Source organism: Cricetulus griseus (assembly GCF_003668045.3).
Source record: "Cricetulus griseus strain 17A/GY chromosome 1 unlocalized genomic scaffold, alternate assembly CriGri-PICRH-1.0 chr1_0, whole genome shotgun sequence".
NCBI lineage: Eukaryota > Metazoa > Chordata > Mammalia > Rodentia > Cricetidae > Cricetulus > Cricetulus griseus.
Window position 1 is genome coordinate 257,704,347 of NW_023276806.1, and position 18,733 is coordinate 257,723,079.

Here is an 18,733-nt window from a genome sequence, read left to right on the forward strand (position 1 = left end):
GATCGTGAGCCAGAGCCTGCCTGTATTCTAACTGTTGTGTGCACCCCATCCTGGAGGAGCATGGGAGGAGGGCAGGCCCCTCACTGTTCAGAGCCTGGAGCCTGGAGCAACACTTTCTCAGAATCACTTGTCCACCCCTCTAGTCCATTCTGAACCACTGCCTGGTCCAAGTTCTGAGCTCGGAGTGCCAGAGAGAAGGACTCTTGTGTAGCATGAGCAACCTGAACCCCAAGCAAGCCCAGACAAGCACAGGGGTCCCAATGAACTAAGGCTGAGTGAAGCCAGGTATCCAGCACATGGAAGAGATGCAGGAGACTTATAAAACCTTCTGGGGTACCCTGAGCTAGATGAACAACAGATGGGGGGGGGCTCCCTGACCTCAGGACTTGGACACCTCCTATGGGAGAAAAAAATTTTAAAAAGCACAAACCAGAAGGAGCCTGGAAATGAGCACATTTGCCCTCTGAAAAGGCTTTGTCCCTAGCAACAAACCTAGCGAAGCTCTTCAAGGAAGCAGCTCCCAAGGGTTCCGATGACTAAGCTCCTCGAACATCAATTAAGCGGTATTAACTGCAGATCATCCAGTCCACTGAGACCCTCAGAGAGAGGCAAGACTTGAAACTTCTTCAGGGACTGAATTAAGTGGTTCCCAGGGGCTCTGTCATACAGAAGAACTGACGTTTCTGGGCACAGGTGAGTCCCCACGCTCAAGCGTCCCCTGAACATGTCAGAGCAGAGTATTCGAACCCTGGCCAACCAAGCAAGGTATCCGTTAATGCTTGCTTCCCTGGTGAGGCCAGAAGGGGACTGGCCCATAGGGTCAATGGCCTGGCATACTGGGGAGGCTGCATGCCCTGGGCTGGGAGCAGCTCCTCACTGCTGCTTGTCCCACGACAACACTTCTTCAGTCACACCACCATGCCTTTGAAAGAAAGCCCTTTTGGAAACCTCAGTAGACACCAGAGGTAGATTCCCTCCCACTAGAGTGCCAACATGGACTTTCTCTCTCACAAACATAATCTCCAGCCCACTCCATCATCAGAGCAGCCCCCGACCTCAGTCTGTTCCACTCAAATCCACTGTGTGACATGTGTGTCACCTAAGAAATGGGCAAAGGCCCTCGAGATGACTAGCTGGGAAAGGCGCTTGCTACCAAACCTGATGACCTGAGTTCAATTCCCAGGACCCACAGGGTAAAAGAGAACTGACTCCTTAAACTTTTCCTCTGGCCCCTACAAGCTCCCTGGGGCATAGGTACTCCCTGCCCACAAAAGTAAATGTAATACTTTTTTTTAAAAAAAAAGAAATGGAGGCACTGGGTGGTGATGGCACACATGTAAGGATTCAGGCATTATGCTGGTCTGCCCCCATCACCTGGCAGCATGCACTCAGGCAGTACCCTGGTTGACTAACCCAATGGCTGCTGCATAATTACATAGTCTGCTTGCAGGCACAAAGGACCTTTAAGAGGAAAATTCCACCCACTTCCACTCTCTTTCCCCGCTGTTCCTCTGAAGGGGTAGACAGGACTTCTGTCTCTTCTTCTTTCTCTCCTCCTGCCCTCCCTTTCTAATAAAACTTCTCACTGAAGCTCTGTCTGCCTGGCATGTTCGTCCCCTACTGTGGCCACCCTCTGGAAATATTACAACACCATGTCTTTAATCCCAGCACTCCAGGAGGCAGGAAGAAAGAAAGAAAGAAAGAAAGAAAGAAAGAAAGAAAGAAAGAAAGAAAGAAAGAAAGAAAGGAAGGAAGGAAGGAAGAAAGAAAGAAAGAAAGGAAAGAAGGAAAGAAGGAAAGAAGGAAAGAAGGAAAGAAAGAAAGATGGTTGGCCCTTGCTTGCACCGCCTTTGACAACTCTCTGGAAGAGGCTGCCTTAGAACTGGCTCTGTAGACCAGGCTGGACTGGAACTCACAGAAATGCTCCTGTCTCTGACTCCTTCCTGCTCCCCTGCAATTTTCACAGAGTACTGATGACTCCTAAATTGGGGATTTGAAAGCCTGGCCGAAGAACCCAGCCCTGGCCAATCATGAATCACGTTCTCCAGAATTAAAATTAGAGGCCAAGAGCCATATATGCCTCAGAGGGCAGGAAAAGGAAGGGGTGCTTCCCAAGGCTGAGAGCTGGGCCCTGCTGTGTGCCCAGCTGCTGACCCACTGGAGGGATGGAGGGACATGGAGATCTGACTCTATTCCAGGCCGGCTACCATTTTGAGTCTGGAATGGAATCCCCGATGGAAGAAGTCGTGGTGTTCTGGGGCTCAGTGCCTCCCACACAGTCTCCTATTCTGTTTGAGCATCAAGGTGTGGAGGACAGCAGTACAGACGTGTGTGTGTGTGTGTGTGTGTGTGTGTGTGTGTGTGTGTCTGTGTGTGTGTGTGTCTCTGTGTGTGTGTGTGTGTGTCTGTGTGTGTGTGTGTGTCTGTGTATGTCTCTCTGTGTCTGTGTGTGTCTCTATGTGTGTGTGTCTGTGTGTGTGTTCATTGCCTCTGGAGCAGGATGGAGAAGGTGCCTAGCTTGGGATGTGAAATCCTAAGCTGTTTATAATGAAAGACTTCCTGCAAAAAAAAAAAAAAAAAAAACCAACAACCTCAGCTCCTAATTAGCCATTGTTCCACATAATCTGTTAAATGGTCCCAGCTCCCTGGGGCAATAGCCATTTGCCAATGAACTTGGCTGCCAAGCCACCAGCAAACCAGTCCCTCCCACATTGTTCCACCCTCCTTGGCCTCATCAAGCTGTGGAAATGGGCAAGGGCAAGCAAGTCCAAGGGGAAGGTCCCAGAACCACTCTCCTCCAGCTCACCCCAAATTCCCATGTGGGCAGGCGTGTGATCAGAGTCCCTCCTTCTGGAGGAAGCAAGGGTTCTCCCTCAGCGGAAGAACCATTGTTGGCTGTGTGTGCACAACCCACGACTGAACACATCGAATCCTCACAACAGCCTGTGTGAGCCAAGGACCTGCCCGAGTTCTCCCAGGCACAGGTGGAAGCTGGTTTGGGATCTGACTTTGGAACCACATTCGAAACAGCTCTGCCACAGCTGTAAAGGGCAGCTGGAGACTAACACCACAGATAACAGAGGCTCACCAAGGGACCAGGCCTAGAACCTCCAGGCTCCCAGAATCACAAACTCCCTTCTGTGGATGAGAGCTTGGATACCACCCAGAAATAATGGCCGTGTTGGGTTGAAGGTGGGGCAGGAGCCGGCCCACATGAGTTCACGGTGGAACAAAAAAGCCCACTTTGAAACTCAGTGGCCTGGGCAGGGCTCTGGGCTCAGTCCACAGTCTAGCGAAATTACTGGGTGAATAAGTACCCAGCGAGCCTGTCATCTCCTCTATGGTGCAGTGAGGGCTCAGGGGGCAGCAGAGAAGCCACTGCTATGAGGAATGCTCGGTGGCGCAGACATGCCACTTGTCCCTGCTTAAGGAAAGGGAGGAAAGGGGCAGAGCTTTCCTCTATCTGTCTGAGTCCAAATAGGCATTGTACCATGGATCCTGTCACTTAATCCAAAGCCTAAGGGCACTGGCACCAGAATCCCTTTTTACTAATGACAGAAACAAGGACAAGTGAGTCAAGTGGCAAAGACGGGGTGTGAAGGACACCCATGACAGGGCCTTGTCAGGCCAGAGCCAGTTGGTGTTTCTGATTATTACATTCATGTATTTGGTGTGTGAAGGGGTGTGTGTGCGCCATGGTGCACGTAGAGGCCAGAGGCCAGGTATTTAATAATTTATTATTTAATTATATCTATTTAATAATATCATCTAATTAAATTATTTTATTTTTATTGATAATTTAATCATTAATAATTTAAAATATTATTTATTGTTTAATTATTTAATAGTATTTATTACTTAATAATAACCGCAAAAGTCAGTTATTTCCTTCTACCTTGCAGGTCCCAGAGATGGAACTCAGGTCGTCAGGTTAGTGCAGACACCTCTCCCCACTGAGCCATCACAGAGCCCCAAGGGTTTAAGCATACTCATAAAACTGTGTGCGGGTGCTCGTCTCCACGCCTGCCCTCCTCTGCGGTCTGCCTGAGTTTCGTGGCCAAAGCCGATGTAACCTGTGAGCTCAAACCCTTCCACCCTGAAATTGTCTTTTGGGGGGGTGGGGGGGTGTTTTCAAGTCAGGGTTTCTTTGGTGTTAAGATGTTAACGGTCTGAGATTGCTCTCTGAGTAGTAGTGTTCTGACGGAAGAAGCTGTTGGGTGGCTGTGGTGGTGGCCTGGGCTGCGTGTCCTAGTGGGGGTGACCAGGTCACCAGAGGCTTTGCTGCCTATCTTTTTCCTTTCCATGGGGACCTCAGCTTGGATAGCCAGCTGGTGAGGGAGAAGTGGGACCCCTCACACTTTCAGGTTCAGGGGCCCTGTGATGCTCCTTCTTTGAGAAGAAGATGCCCCTTCTGAGACTCTGCCCCACTGGCCACCTGAGGATGCACAGGAGGCCCGGGCAGGGCTTGATTCTGATAGTGCTCGATTTCCTAGGCTAAAATTACATCTTCGAGTCAATTTTCATAAGATGTGGTGACAGATTTAGGTGCTGAGAGACGGGGCTTTCTCAGAAGGCACGAAAATGACCCAAATGGTTACGATCAACAGAAAGCTGACAGGCAGGGGCTGTGGGCACAGCCTCCTCCTTCCCAGGACAAGATGTAAGTGGGCAGGTTTAAGATGAGACTTCATCCTTGACTCTCCTGGCCTCAGTAGGCTCGGCTCACATCCAATGTTCTGGTAAAGAGAGAGGCTTGTCCGCCTCCAGGAAAGGAACCCGCAGATGCAGTGGCCCACCTAGCCCCTGCCTACTGGAAAGGAGCACCCCCTTCCTAGGACAGTGATGGGTACAGGGATTTTCCACTGTGTAGTCACACAGTGCACCTAGCAAGCAGGGCTCGGATCCCCCCAGATGTTTTATCACATCTTCCGTTCTCTAGAAAAAGCTAGAAACCTGGGTCCCAGATTGGCCCCTGGGGCTGGGCTCTCCTAGCCCCACCCCATGAGTTTGTTGTTAGCCCTTTAGACCCTCTGATCCTGCATCCGGATCTGAAGACAGCAGCTGCCCTGGAGGAGACTGACAGCCAAGAGCTGCCTGTATCTTGAAGCCTCCTGCCCTGCATGCCATCTGCCTGGGCTATATTTCCTGGGTCATTTCTGGGCCACTCTGGTTCTACTGCCACCTTTGTCCACACAGCTCTGGCTGAGGAGGTAGGTCAAATGGTGCCCAGAAAGAGTGAGGTGGCCTGAGTTGACAGTGTCCCTCCATGAGGTTCCTGTTTCTGGCTAGCAGTCCCCCTGGGGCCCCAGCAACCACCCGTTACACAGCCTGGCCTGGATCAGTCTCAGCTTCCCACCACTGCCATTCCTGTGCCCCCTTAAGCCCACTGCTGCTGCTCAAATGTTGATGACCCCCTAAGAGCCATGTGTCGGAGGCTTTGTCTCCAGGGCAATGATGCTGAACCTTTGGGAGACTGGGCCTATTGGGAGGGTCTTATGTCACTAGAGGCCGCATCTGAAGGGGCTGTGGGACCCCAGTCTCTGCTCTATGTTCAGATGTGAGAGGTTTTGCTCCACGGCTCACTCTCACCACACGCCAGTCAGTGGGGCCAACCAAGCATGGGTTAGAACCTCAAAAACTGCGAGGCAACCAGGGTGTGGCGGCCCAAGGCTTATCCAGCACCCAGGAGGCAGAGCTAGGCAGATCTCTGTGAATTCGAGGCTAGGCTGGTCAACACGGTAAAATTTATGCCAGTCAAGGCTACGCAGAGACTGTTTGAAAAAACAAAAACAACTAACCAAACAAGCAAAAACAACCGTGAGGTAGAACCAAGTTCTTTATGAGTTAGTGACCACAAGCATTTTGTTAGATGAATGGAAAGCTGGCTAATACTCATTCATCTCTTTAATATGTTTATGGTATGTGTGTACCTCTGTGAGTTTATGTGCACTACATGTATGCAGGAGCCCAGAGAAGCCAAAAGAGACCATTGGGTTCCCCCAGAAGAGGATCGAGGTGGTTGCGGGTGCCATATGGGTGCTGAGAACTGAACCCAAGTCCTCGTCAAGAGCAGCCATTGGCATCTCTTCAGCCCTCCATCCCTTTATCACACTCCCCGAAGGACACGAGGGCGGGCCTGTTCTTTCAGCTCATCTGTCTTCTTCCTCCACAACCATTTCTGCTGCTATGCGCCTATGTTATGTCCCTGAAATCCAGCGCGCCTCAAGTGTGCCCTCTGACGGAACAGGGTAAAGCACAATGATGCTGCAGCCTCCGGCCAGCCGAGTGGTGGAACCTGAGACTTGTACATTAGAGTCACGTGTCTCATGGTGTCCAAAAACATCCAAACGCTGGGCTCAGTGGGTAAGGGCGCTGGCCACCAAGCCTGACCACCTAAGTCGGATCCCTGACACCTACACCACAACAGGGAGAACCAGTTTAAAGTCGCCCTCTGACTCCCCCATGTGCCATGGTGTGAACATATCCAAACACACATGAATAAACATGGTGTGAACATATCCACACACATGAATAAATATGGTGTGAAAATACACACACACATGAATAAACATGGTGTGAACATACACACATGAATAACATGGTGTGAACATATCCACACACATGAATAAACATGGTGTGAACACACCCACACACACATATCATATTCTTAAAAGAATTCTTTAAAAACCCAAACAGGGCCAGCGAGATGCTCATCTGGTAAAGGAGCCTGCCAGCAAGTCTAAGCAGGGGTCGAGTCTCAGGACCCACATGGTGGGATTGTCCTCTGCCCTCCACAAGCATGCCATGACACGTCACCCACTTCAAATAAATATAACCTTTTTCGTTTGTTTTTTGAGACAGGGGTCTCTCTATTATGTAGTCATGGCTGTCCTGGAAACTGTGTAGAATAGTCTGGTCTTGAACTCCAGAAGCGTGCACACACACACACACACACTCGCACATGCCACACACCACTGCAAAACCCAGGTCCCACTCCCAATGCTGTATTGTACCCCCACCTTTCCCGCTTCCCCTCCCCTTTGTGCATTGCTGGCATCTCACTCACATCCGCCGTGCTTTGCAAACTTTGATTAACCGGGAGAGCTGCCAGTAAGACCGGCACTCAGGTGTTCTGTGGTGAGAGCCATGTGTAAGGCACCAGGGATCTTAACCGCTAACATTTTGTTTCACATCAAAGGCCATATCCTCATCTCTATGTGTGGAATTCAATCCGGGTTCCACCTCCACAAGGGCCTGGAACCCCCAAGCAAAGCTCAGGTGTGTCCATGCCCCGCCCTGCGTGTGCGTTTTTTTGGCCAAGGTTGGGGGTATAGTGTAACAAAGAAACTTGGACAATTGGAGGCCTGGACCTAACTAACGGAGACTATTTTCAATTATAGAATGTAATTAACAGTCCGCCAAGCAGTGCCCTTCTGAAGAGGTCCTTCCAGACTTGCTCTAATGAATCACCAAGCCACGGGTGTATTCCTGGCGCTCCAGTCTAGAGCCTCGGCCAAAGGCCTCCGAAGTAATTAGTCTACTTAAGCAGGCTAAATGGTTCCCTAGCAATCTGGTTAGGCTTCAATGGGTTTCAAGCCTTAGAGAGTGAAGTCACATCGGCCCAGCCTCAGTGGAAGGAAATCCATCTCTCAGATTCAATCCACACCCCCACCCATTGCTTCCACTAAGTCTGGTGATTTGGCTTGAGGCCTGCTCTTCCCAGCTTCACTATGGACCTTTCCTGAGAGGCATGTTAGGACTTTAAGAGACACCAAGCAGTCTCCATGCAGAGACCCCTGGAACTCCTTCCCAGGAGTTGATGGGGGGGGGGGGTGAGGAGAATCCAAGGCTGCAAAGACCGCAGTCAACCCTTTCCTGTCTGATCGTTAGTTTACTTTACAGCAGAAGGAGCAGGCCCAACCTTCAGCCTCCTCAGGCAGCCTGGACAGTCACAGGAAGCCACTTCAGCAATAGGCCAAAGGAACTGCATGTTCCCTCCGCGAAAGAAAACAACTCTTCCTTTCACCCCTTGCTTCTGCCCGTGCCTTCAAGAGGCAGGAAGGACCCCTTTTGTGTCTAACAAGGAAGACAGGTGCTCTCGGGCCACTAGCCTCCACCATCAGATTCCCCCCAGCTCATTCCTCTCTGCTGGGAGCTCAACAAGGGGCAAGGAGACAGAGGTGGGAAAAAGACAGCAGCTGCCATTGGTCAGCAGCCTGCCTGGGTCCGAATCCCGTTCCTAAACTGTTTGTGTTTAGCAACCATTTATGAAGTGCCTGCTGTGTGCTGTTCTAGGTGCTCAAACCGAGCAGTAGCTGAAGAGCTTGGGAATCTTCTGCCCCTAGAGCTTACATGTGACAAGGTAAATACTGACACCAGTCTGGGTAATGGAGAGAGAGAGAGAGAGAGAGAGAGAGAGAGAGAGAGAGAAAGAGAAAGAGAAAGAGAAAGAGAAAGAGAGCTATGTGAGATGTTCGGGGGAGATTGGGACCCTCACTGAGGAGAGAAGACCTTATGATGGGTGGCATGGTGTCAGGATCCGAAGAAATCACGGAGGGAGCACCGGGATGTAAGAAAGAGCATGGAATGGACCAGTAGCACGTGCAAAGGCCCTGGGGAGGAGGATCTCCAGGTGCCCTGGACAGGGTGCAAGGGAGATGGAGGGGACAAGTAATAGGAGGTGAGGTCAGCTACCCAGGTAAAGGATGTCAGAATAGGTGGGCCTGGCGGGCCCTGGAAGGCCCGGAGTTTTGCCTAGTTGCAGCCACTGGACAGCTGTGGGCACAGAAAGGATAGAATTCGATGAACTTTCAGCAGGACCCTCCCAGTGGCTGCATGGGAGGAGTCGGAGGCATCTGGACCTCATACACCTCCTGAGGTCACTGTGGCTCAAGGCCCTTTCCACTATGCCTCAATGACAAGGGATAGGGGCATACAGAGCAGGGTCTGAGCACTGGAAACTGATCCAGACTGGAAAAGTGTGGCTTGCAGTGGGGTATAGAAGCCAGGCCGAGGAGTGGGGGCTTGATCCAAGCAGAGGAGAGCTGGGAGAGATTTCTCAGCAGGGAATTCCCTCACTGAAGCTACGTTCATGTTAGCCAGAAACACGGGACAGGGAGTCTGCTGGGGAGACACAGGGTGAACAAGGGAGCCCTCCCCCAGGCACCAAGAAGGGCAATGTGAGCCTGGACTCCTCCTTTTGTGTCGGAGTGTCCCTGAGGATGGTTATTTCTCCTCACACTGGGGGTCCTTGAGAACAGGACCACTGTGATGACCAACTTTGTCATCCTGATTGGGTTAAGAAGAGTCTAGAGAGCAGGGAAGTACAGCCCGGCTTGCCTGAGACGTTCTTTTCTAGAGCTGTAATTAGAAGGCTTAATCCACTGATGGATTCAAACTCTGAATAGACTATAAGCAGGAAGTAGAACTGTGGAAAGGGGTTCTGGCTGGAGGAAGAGCTCACTGGAGGGGGCTGTATTGATTTTAAAAAATTGTATTATATAATCATATATATATATATATATATGTATTTATTTATTTACTTTGAGACAGGGTTTCCCTGTGTAGCCCTGGCTGTCCTGGAACTTGCTTTGTAGACCAGGCTGGCCTCAAACTCAGAGATCCTCCTGTCTTTGCCTCCTGAGTGCAGGGATTAAAGGTGTGCACCACCAACCGCCCAGCTCAAAAAGTATTTTTACAGATTTATTTTCAATTATGTATATGTGTGTATCTGTGTGGGGCACCCACATGGGGCTGGAGTTACAGACAATTGTGAGCTGCCTGCTGTGGATGCTGAGAACCGAACAGCAAGTGCTCCTAACCCACTGAGCCGTCGCTCCAGCCCTGGGTTATATCTTGCTCAGGGGCCCTTTCCTTCTTTGTTCAGCTTCCAGTCCACTATGAGGTGAAACTGCCACTTCCTTCAAATGCTCCTGTTCTCGGTAGAACAGGAAGGGCCAAGAAAACATGGGTTGAACCCTCTAAAATCATGGGCAAAAATTAAGACTTCCTCCCTGTAAGTTGACTTCTTCAGGTATGTGTGACATTTATGCAGCAGAAAAATAGGGTCACTGCCATGACGAACAGACCCTATGATGGTTCTTAAGTCTTTGGAGCTGGTTTGAGGGAAGGAGCTGAAAACGTCACAAGAGGTGACAGCCTTAGGAAGCTGTAGACAGAGCTTAACTGGTGCTTCTGGTGAAATCCGGAAGACCAACAGCAATGGAAGCAGCCAAGGCCAGGCTCATAAAATTCGGGGTAAGAAGCCATTCACAGCCTATTCCCACAAAGACTTGTGTATATCTTATGCCTGTTCTGAGATTTCAGGGAAGGCTGGGTGTTGTGGAATATTATTTGAACTAGGCAAAGGTGTGTTACATTTGTTCATGCTGTGGAATATTACTTTAACTGTGTAAAGGTGTCTTACATTTGTTTATGCTGTATTTGTTTAACAATGTAAGGATGCGAGTTTAATTATGAAAAGATGTGTTGCATCTGTTTCACCTTGCCTGCCTAAGGCACCTGATTGGTCTAATAAAAAGCTCAACGGCCAATAGCTGGCAAGAAAGGATAGGAGGGGCCTGTCAGGCAGACAGAATAAGTAGGAGGGGAAAGCTTGGACCTAGAGAGGAACGAGGAGGAGAGAACAAGGGAGAGTGAGAGGGGCACACCTGGGACAAGAAGTCAGGCAGCTGCCGGACAGACACGAGAATGGGTGAAAGTAAGATATACAGAAGGAAAGAAAAGCAAAAAGCCCCGAGCCTAAGAGAGAGACCATGTGGGCAGCAAGGGCACGAGAGGGGGCTCTGGTTAGGCTGCACATCATGACACCAGTGTACTCACCGGCCCAGAGCTACAGGATTTAGGGGTGGCTCTTCGGGGTGGCTCTGGTGGCCCTGCTTTGGTCGGCACCACTTTTGCTGTTCTCTGATCCCTCCATTTTGAAATGGGAACGTGTACTCTGGGCCACTATATCTTGGAAATGTGTTTTGCTTTTTTTTCCCACATGAGTTTACAGCTAAGAGTTGCCTTGAGTCTCCTATTGGGACTGTTAAGACTATGGAGAATGAACTAAATGCATTTTGTATTATGAGACCCCCTTGTGGGGGTCAGGGGTAGATTTTCAGTAGTCAATGCTGTCCGCTTAACTGGATTGAGAAACATGTAGATGATAAAGCACATTTCTTCCTCTTCCTCCTCTTATCAATTCAGGGTCTCTCTTAGCAGTCCTGTCCTGAAACTCACTATGTAGACCAGGCTAGCCTCGAACTCACGGAGATTCTCCTGTCTCTGCCTCCCAAGTGCCAAGATTAAAGGTGTGCGCCACCACAAATGGCTTACAACACATCTCTATGTGTAGGAGAGAGGGTTTCTGGAGATTGTTAGATCATAAAGGCTCTGATCTAATGAATGGGTTTGCTTTTTGTTTTCATTTTAATGAATGGTTTAACCCCCTGCATTCAGATTCTGTGGAATGACTGGGTGGTGGGGCTGGAGTAGAGGAAGCAGGTCAGTGGGACCATGTCCCTGGGTGCTTCCCTGTCCTCTGCTTCCTGTCTCCCATGAGGTGAACAGTCTCTCCTACCACATGCTCCCCCAACCAAGTTGTGTGGGGCCAAGCAACAATGGCTAAACCCTCCAAAATGTGAGCCAAAGTTCATCTTTCTTCCTTCAAGCTGTTTAGTTACACAAAGCAACTAACATAGCCTCATCTCTGCTCTGACCAGAGCTACCGGAGGACAGGAGCACAGCCTGCTGGCTTTGGTCTCTGCACCCTCCGCTTGCCCTGCCTGCCAGCCTTTGGGACTACAGGTTGGAGTACCCACAGAGATACCACTCTAAGGCAGTCAACAACAGTGTTGGTGCTTTTTGGGTGGGCAAGGGGTGGCACTTACCTCCCGCCATTGTTTGTTCTCCATCCCTTGAGTGTACATGACACACACTGGGGATGAGAAGAAAAGAACACAGGTCAATATCTCAGTCCAAGAGGAAGCTTAGATTATTCTGTGGGGTCTGGGGAAAGGGTGGGTGTCTGCTCAGGCAACTGGGGTCTTGGTGAGTGGGGGTAAGACTGGCCCCCAAGCCTAGATTACAATTGCTTTGTAATTGTAATCTAGGCACTGAGATTGGCCCCCAGATCCTTGGACAAGTGGCCTGTCACTGAGTTACATCTCCAGGCCCACAATGGGTCTCTCTCCCCACAAATAACACCTGGCAGTTGGCTTGGCAAAGGGGCCTGAGATCTCAGCATGCCTTTTAGGAGGGAACTTGAGAGCTGTCAATCTATAACACACAAGGGGTCTGGGTGTGAGGAGGTAGACGGGTGGACATGACAGAGGGCTGAATGGCGGGTGTGGTGAGGATGGCACCTGAAACTCATTGTCCCTTCAGAGCCCATTTACTGTCACCAGGTCCTCTTTATTGATGGGGGGAAACTGAGGCTCTTAGGAGGCCAAAGGATACATCGAAGATCATGCTTATGGCCAGCACTGTTCAGGACTACAGCCCAGCACTCCCAAACCCATGCTCTTTCCCCAGACCACAGCCAACGTAAATGTGCCCGTTCCCAAGGGAACGGAGGCCTTTTTGTCTCAGACACCCTCACCCCTCCCAAGCTGCTCTGAGATGCTGAGACCTCCCAAGTATGGGGGCAGAGTGCGGCCAACTCCCCAGTTCTTCTTTGGACACCACCAGAGCAGGGCTCGTCAGCCCTGACTCACTGCCCCCCCCCATGCCCACAGCTGCAGCACTAAGAGCTGCCGGTGGCCGCTGTCACTAGTCACCAGGCCACTGTGTCACTGGGATGGCTGATGCTGTCAGATCAGGACTTACATGGGTCAGACTTGGAAAACATGTCTTTGTCCAAGAGGTTCCTGAAAGAGGGGAGAAAGGAGAAATTAGCTGGCTGGAATGGAAAGGACAGATGTCAGGGCTAAGCCTGGTACCGAGCCTGGAGACAGCCTCTGGCCCAGCCTCAGACACAATGGAAAGGGAAGACATGTCCCTCGGCACACTTGAACAACTTCATTAAACGCGAGAAACCATGCAGGGTGCCACACGTCTGTGATTTCAGCACTTGTGTGGAGAATAGAGACGGGAGACTTAGGAGTTCAAGGCCAGACTGGAGCAATAGAGTAAATTAGAATAGCCTGGGCTCTATGCAACCCTGTCTTTCAAAAAAAAAAACTCAGATGCTGGGAGATCCTGAAGCCACTCCAGTCCCTGCTTTCCTAAAATTCAAAGTGCTTCCCCAATCACACCACAGCCACAGCTTCTCCAGATGGTACCATGGTGCCCTGGACCCTGGTATTTCTCATTACCTCAGTCAGCTTCAGATATCAGCTCTTCTCAGACATTTCCTTGTTATGGAATATTACTTTAACTGGGCAAAGTTGTGTTACATTTGTTTCTGCTTGCCTTTTTAACAATGTAAATGTGTTACATTTGTTTCTGCTGCCTTTTTAACAATGTAAATGTGTTACTTTTGTTTCTGCTGCCTTTGGTAACAATGTAAATGTGTTACATTTGTTAATGTATAAAGATGTATTGTGTTTGCATCAAATAAAATTAACGTGGACTCAAAGAGGCAGGGTTAACAACTGGTTAACAGGAAGTAGCAGAGAGGAGCTTAGTGTGGGTTTTTTGAGTTGGGGCTTTGTGGAAGGGATTGGCTTCAGGGACACCAGAAAAGAGAGAAATTTAGCTAGTTGCTGTTCTACCTCTCTGAGCTTACAGGTTTTCACCCTAGCCTTTGAATCTCGAGTTTTATTAGATTGATAAAGATCTAGTTAGAACTACCTTTAGCAGACAGCAACAGAGCCATTCATTGTCTGGGGGAACAGAATTCGACCCAGGCTATGACCTTAGTGCCCAGGGTGCTAGTAGTTTAAACACAGCCACTGTAACATATGACCCACCAGAAAGGGTCTGTTTAGCCTCTGGTCTCCCAGGATGCTTCTCACAGCCTGCTGATTCCCTGGTCCAGAGCACACGGAGGAATTAGTGAATGACTCCTCCAAGGGGTCACAGATTCATTGAACAAGATCAGAGCTGAGATTGGGTGTGATGAGTCACGTCTATATAATCCAAGTACTTGGGAGGCTGAGGCAGGACCCAGAGTTCAAGGGCAGTCTAGGAGGGTACAGAGTGAAGCAAGCCTCTAATCCCATCCCTCAGGATATATAGAGGTAGAGGGATGAGGAGTTCAAGGTCATCTTAGCTACATAGTGAGTTTGAGGCTAGCCTGGGCTACATGATATTCAACCTCAAATAAACAGTTCACTCATGGATCTAAGACTTGGGCTAGAAGAGGAGGGATTGGCTGGGTGAGGGACAGGGACCAAGGTTGCTGAGTGGCCCTGGTAGCCTCCTGCTGGCTGCGGGGTATTAGGTTTGGAGCTCTGAGTGAAACTCAAATCCCCACATGCCATGAGGTCAGACTGGGTGGTGGTGTCCCAGTTGAAAGGCAGAAGACGAGGCTGGGAAACCATGTCCTAATGAGTGTTACCACTCCACAGCTGCCATGGAGAAGCTACATAACCCTATGGAGACTGTCTCCAATGGGTTGGGGATCCATCCTTTCTGTCCTAGAGGCTTTCACCAACACCTTTCCCCTGAGCCCCTGGAACTCTATGACACAGGGGCGGTCCTCCACGCTCACTACCTGCTCACTTCCAGACAGTAGCAGAAAGGTCTGATGCCAGGGACAGTGCAGCCAAAGACAGCAATAGCTAGGGATATGAAGCCAGCCTCCACCCTCCATGATGACACCCTCCCTGGTGACAGCCTCCTACAGGCTGAGGGGATAAAGCTTGAACAGATTCCTCCAAGGTGTGAGTCTCTTCCAAGTTTGGGTGTGGGGCTCAAGTTTAGTCATTTCTAGGCTGGTGAGAAAAGGGGTGCCCCTAGGCTTCAGCCTAGGAGAGAGGTGGGGAAAGGGATGGGGGGGCAGAGGCGGGAAGATCAATAAATGCAGTTATCTGCTTCGTAGCTGGGCCATAAGCACACGGTTAGACTAAGAATCGGCGCCCAGGTTGGCTCAGCAGTACTGTGCTTGCCTGGCATGCACAAGACCCCGCGTTCAACCAACAGTACTGCACTAACCCGAGAACCAGCACATGGCTCCTAGCTCTGGTGGCTCCCTGTCCCTTCACACTCTCAATAAGCCAGGGACAAGAGTCACCCTGTTGGCCAGCACCCAAAGATTACACAGCCTGCAGTCCTCCATGACACTGACATTGTTACCAGACTTCTAAAGATTCCGGTCCTTCCTTCTTGATGCCACTCTCCAGAACCTGGACCCACCACCTGGTCACCCTCCCCCAACTCTCTCTGGCCGGGAAGACACAGTATAACATGGCCAGGGAGTTGATGGGTCTCCTGCCCCCCACACCACTTTGGGCCCCTCCAGGGAAAGGACTGTCCTCTGTCTCAATCCACCCAGGCCCTGAATGCAGAGGAAGGCCAACATGAGTGAGCAGGGGCTAAGGAGGTAGCCCAGCTGGAAGAGGGTCTGCCTAGCATACGCAAAGCTCTGGGTTTGATCCCCAGCACCAGGTGTGGTAGTGTACACCTGTAATCCCGGCACATGAAAAGCAGAGGCAAGGGGATTTCCACAAACTTGAGGCAATCCTGGGCTACAAAGGGAAACTCTGCATTTAAACCAGAACAGGACAGCAAGGGCTGCTTGGGGCAACACTCAGTACCTTCATGTTCCCCCCCTTAGCTACAGACAGACAAACTGCATTGCATCCCAGCTCTGCATAGGTGACTTGGCTACACCATGCCTCAGTTTCCCCATTTATAAAACGGGGCTTGGTATAGTCCAGTGCTGCTTAGATCAATACATGTGTATTGCCTGGGTCTTCCAGATAAGTCCCTCAGGCTCACAGGTGAGAAATGGAGCCATAAGCCACCTCCACCCTTCTCCGACCAAGAAGCCAGGCCCAACCCTGACCTGCAAGGAGGCACTGAATATCTTGTCATCTTAGCTGGACCCCCAGCTTCAGCTCCTCCTCCTGTCCCCATTGGCTGTGAGTACCCTTGCCTGGGTCCCTATCCTGATCCCCTCTGACACCACTCATTGTCCCACTTTGTCCTTGCACCCTTCAACCCAATCTCTTACTTGATAGAAATGGGGTGTATGGGGCTCCTGAGAAGCCTGCAGCACTGGTTAGCAATGGGCCTCTCATTTCCTGGGGCTCACTTTAGTTCCCAGGGGTTAAAAAGGCAGGTTCTTGGGGCCCTTCCAAGCATCTGGCTTTGTAGGTCTGAAGTGAGGACAGAGCTGGCATTTAGCTGCTGCCCGACTCACAGCCCTCTCTTGGGTTTTTTGAGTTGGGGCTTTGTGGCCATTTTGTATCTTGAGTCAAAACCCTTTGTCTCAGCACTTCAATGTCCCACTGGACACCAAAGAACCCAAGGCATGTTTGTTCAGCCCCCGAGAATCCCTCACAGTTGCCAGGTCCCTAGTAACCCTTACCTACCCCCACTGAGCACTCCTGGCTCAGACAGAGAGAACAGCCTGCCCAGAGGCACACAGGCAGAGCAGCCTGGGAGGCCAGGCCTTCAGCCCCAAGCAGGGCTCCAGCCACCAGGGCACTGACCAGACCAAACTAAACCAGACCTTACAAGCTTTTTTCCTCTTCTCTCTGCTTTGGGAAAGCCCAAAGAGGAAAAAAAAAATTCCCCCAACAGTCAAAATGTATTTTTCCCCCAAAAGAACATAAAATCCTTCAGCTGTCTGCTCAGCAGCCTGGAGCTTCGCCTCTTTTGTTCCTTAAACCGAGGCTGGGAAAGCAGAGCCAAGGCCCTTTGCTTCCTGCCACCCCCAAGGACTTATTTCCAACTCAGGAGGCTGGGAGAAACATTACCAGGCTCTGAGATACTAGCAGAAGGTGATCGAGGACCCCCTTACAGGGACCTGGGGACACCGCAGCAGAGAGGCCCAAGAGAAGTGGGCTGGGGCTGAGACAGAGCTCCATTCTGAGAGGGATGCCCCTGCCCTTGCCTGAGCTGTGGGCGAGGTAACTACGCCCCCTGGTTCTCTCTCATGCATGCACCAAGCTTGCACTTGGCTGTAGCTGAGAAAGGACATTAAGAGCCTGTGCTTCAGCTATTCCTGGGCCAGGGTCCTCAGCGGGGAACATGGACCCCTACAACTAAGTAGATTGATGCTGGTCCATGTATGCTGGATGCAGGTTTGTGGCTGCTGCTGCTGTCATCCGATTCTCAAAGAAAACCACAAGGCTGCTAAAGTTAGGAGAAGGCTAAACCTGGCAGCCCAGGCCTGTAGTCCCAGTCACCTACAATGCTGAGGTGAGAGAATCAAGTTCAAGGCCTGCTTAGGCAGGAGAGCAGGAGAGCAGCCACTATGAGACCAGCCTCTGGTGCTAGGGATAGATGAACTGACACCAGGGAGCAATGATAGACCCACAGGGAGCCCCAGGACCGGAGAGCATATGGGTATCACCTTGTTTTTCAAAATCAATTTCACGCCAAACATCTAGTCAATGAAGTGGATGAGGGGTGACCACTCACACAACCGGCCATGTCCTTTGTCAGGCACTCAACCTGGGACGTTCAGGTGACCCTAAGTCCCAATGCCAACAGGTGCCCGTTCACATCCCTAGAAGGGATAGGCCTGACCTCTGAAGTTCCAGTCATTGGGGCTGCCCAGGGGCACCAGTGTCACCCATGTGGGTTACCTGTGCCCCATCCATCCTAATGACACATTATAGAGGAGCGGTAGGGCATCCATATCCTCCACCCTCACTGGAGGAGCCAGGAGCCAGGCCAGGAGGAAGGGCCTGGGTGTCTGGCACCAAGCGCTGTCTTCACGTCCCATTCATTCCCTGCCTGGTTGTGCCATCTCCCTGCCAAACGACCATGCTAGGTCTTGTCCAGAGAGACATCTTGGGCTCGCAACGTCTGTTGCTGTGAGATATTGGCATGAGTGACCTCAGCAGGGCAGAGGGTCAGGGGAGAAAGCAGTGGTCTCAGTGGTGGCCAGTTCCGGTTGCTTGGCCACACAGCAATCTCCCCATACCACAGCTTCTTGTCGGCACCTGGGGGTCACCCATTTGCTTCTCGGAACAGGAATGAGCCACCAGCCACCAGCTCACACTAGAAACTGGAACAGGAGTGAGCCACCAGCTCTGTTGCTCTCTTCCCCTGGTGCCAGTCCTACTCTACTCAGTGAGCTCTGACGATTCTACTTCCAGCCACTCCACACTCTCCCATGCCACCCTCACCACCCTCCACTCGGCACGCCGAGCAACACACTTACTTCCTGATGCACCCACTCCCCACCAGCCTAGGTTCTGCTCAGCAACCTGAGGCTTGTTCGTAAAAGTTAATCACAACTACCGCTTAATGAGATCCATCCCCCAATGCCGGGAGAACAATAAGCCAAAACTCCTCCGTGTGGCTCCCAAAGCTACAGTTTATAGCCCCCCTATGATCTCATCTGTGCACCCTGACTGCTCACACTATTCCAGACGCACTGACCCCCCTGTACTTCTCCAAGCAGAGCCAGGCCTTTTCTGCCCCAGGGCCGTTGCACTCACTTTCCTGCTCCTTGAATCTCTCTTCTCCAAGGCTTCCCCTGGGGTCTCAGTGTACATCTCGCCCACCTCCCCATCTGAAGAGAATGAACACACCTGCTGATAAGCCCATGCATGTTGCTTGCCTAACAAAAATGCTCATGGGACAGAACTGGTGGCACAAGCCTTTA

General features: G+C 50.9%; 1 protein-coding gene across 2 annotated transcripts in view; it reads right to left on the bottom strand.

The window, feature by feature from the left end:
* Positions 1-18,733, bottom strand: part of Cpne5 (copine 5) — an 82,285-nt gene that overhangs the window by 56,563 nt on the left and 6,989 nt on the right. For both annotated transcript variants that reach the window (XM_027394446.2, XM_027394445.2), the window contains exons 2-3: positions 12,832-12,872; positions 11,895-11,941 (exon numbers count right to left, since the gene is read on the bottom strand). In XM_027394446.2, the coding sequence (XP_027250247.1) occupies positions 11,895-11,941; positions 12,832-12,872 (88 nt within the window). The remainder of the gene's footprint in view (positions 1-11,894; positions 11,942-12,831; positions 12,873-18,733) is intronic.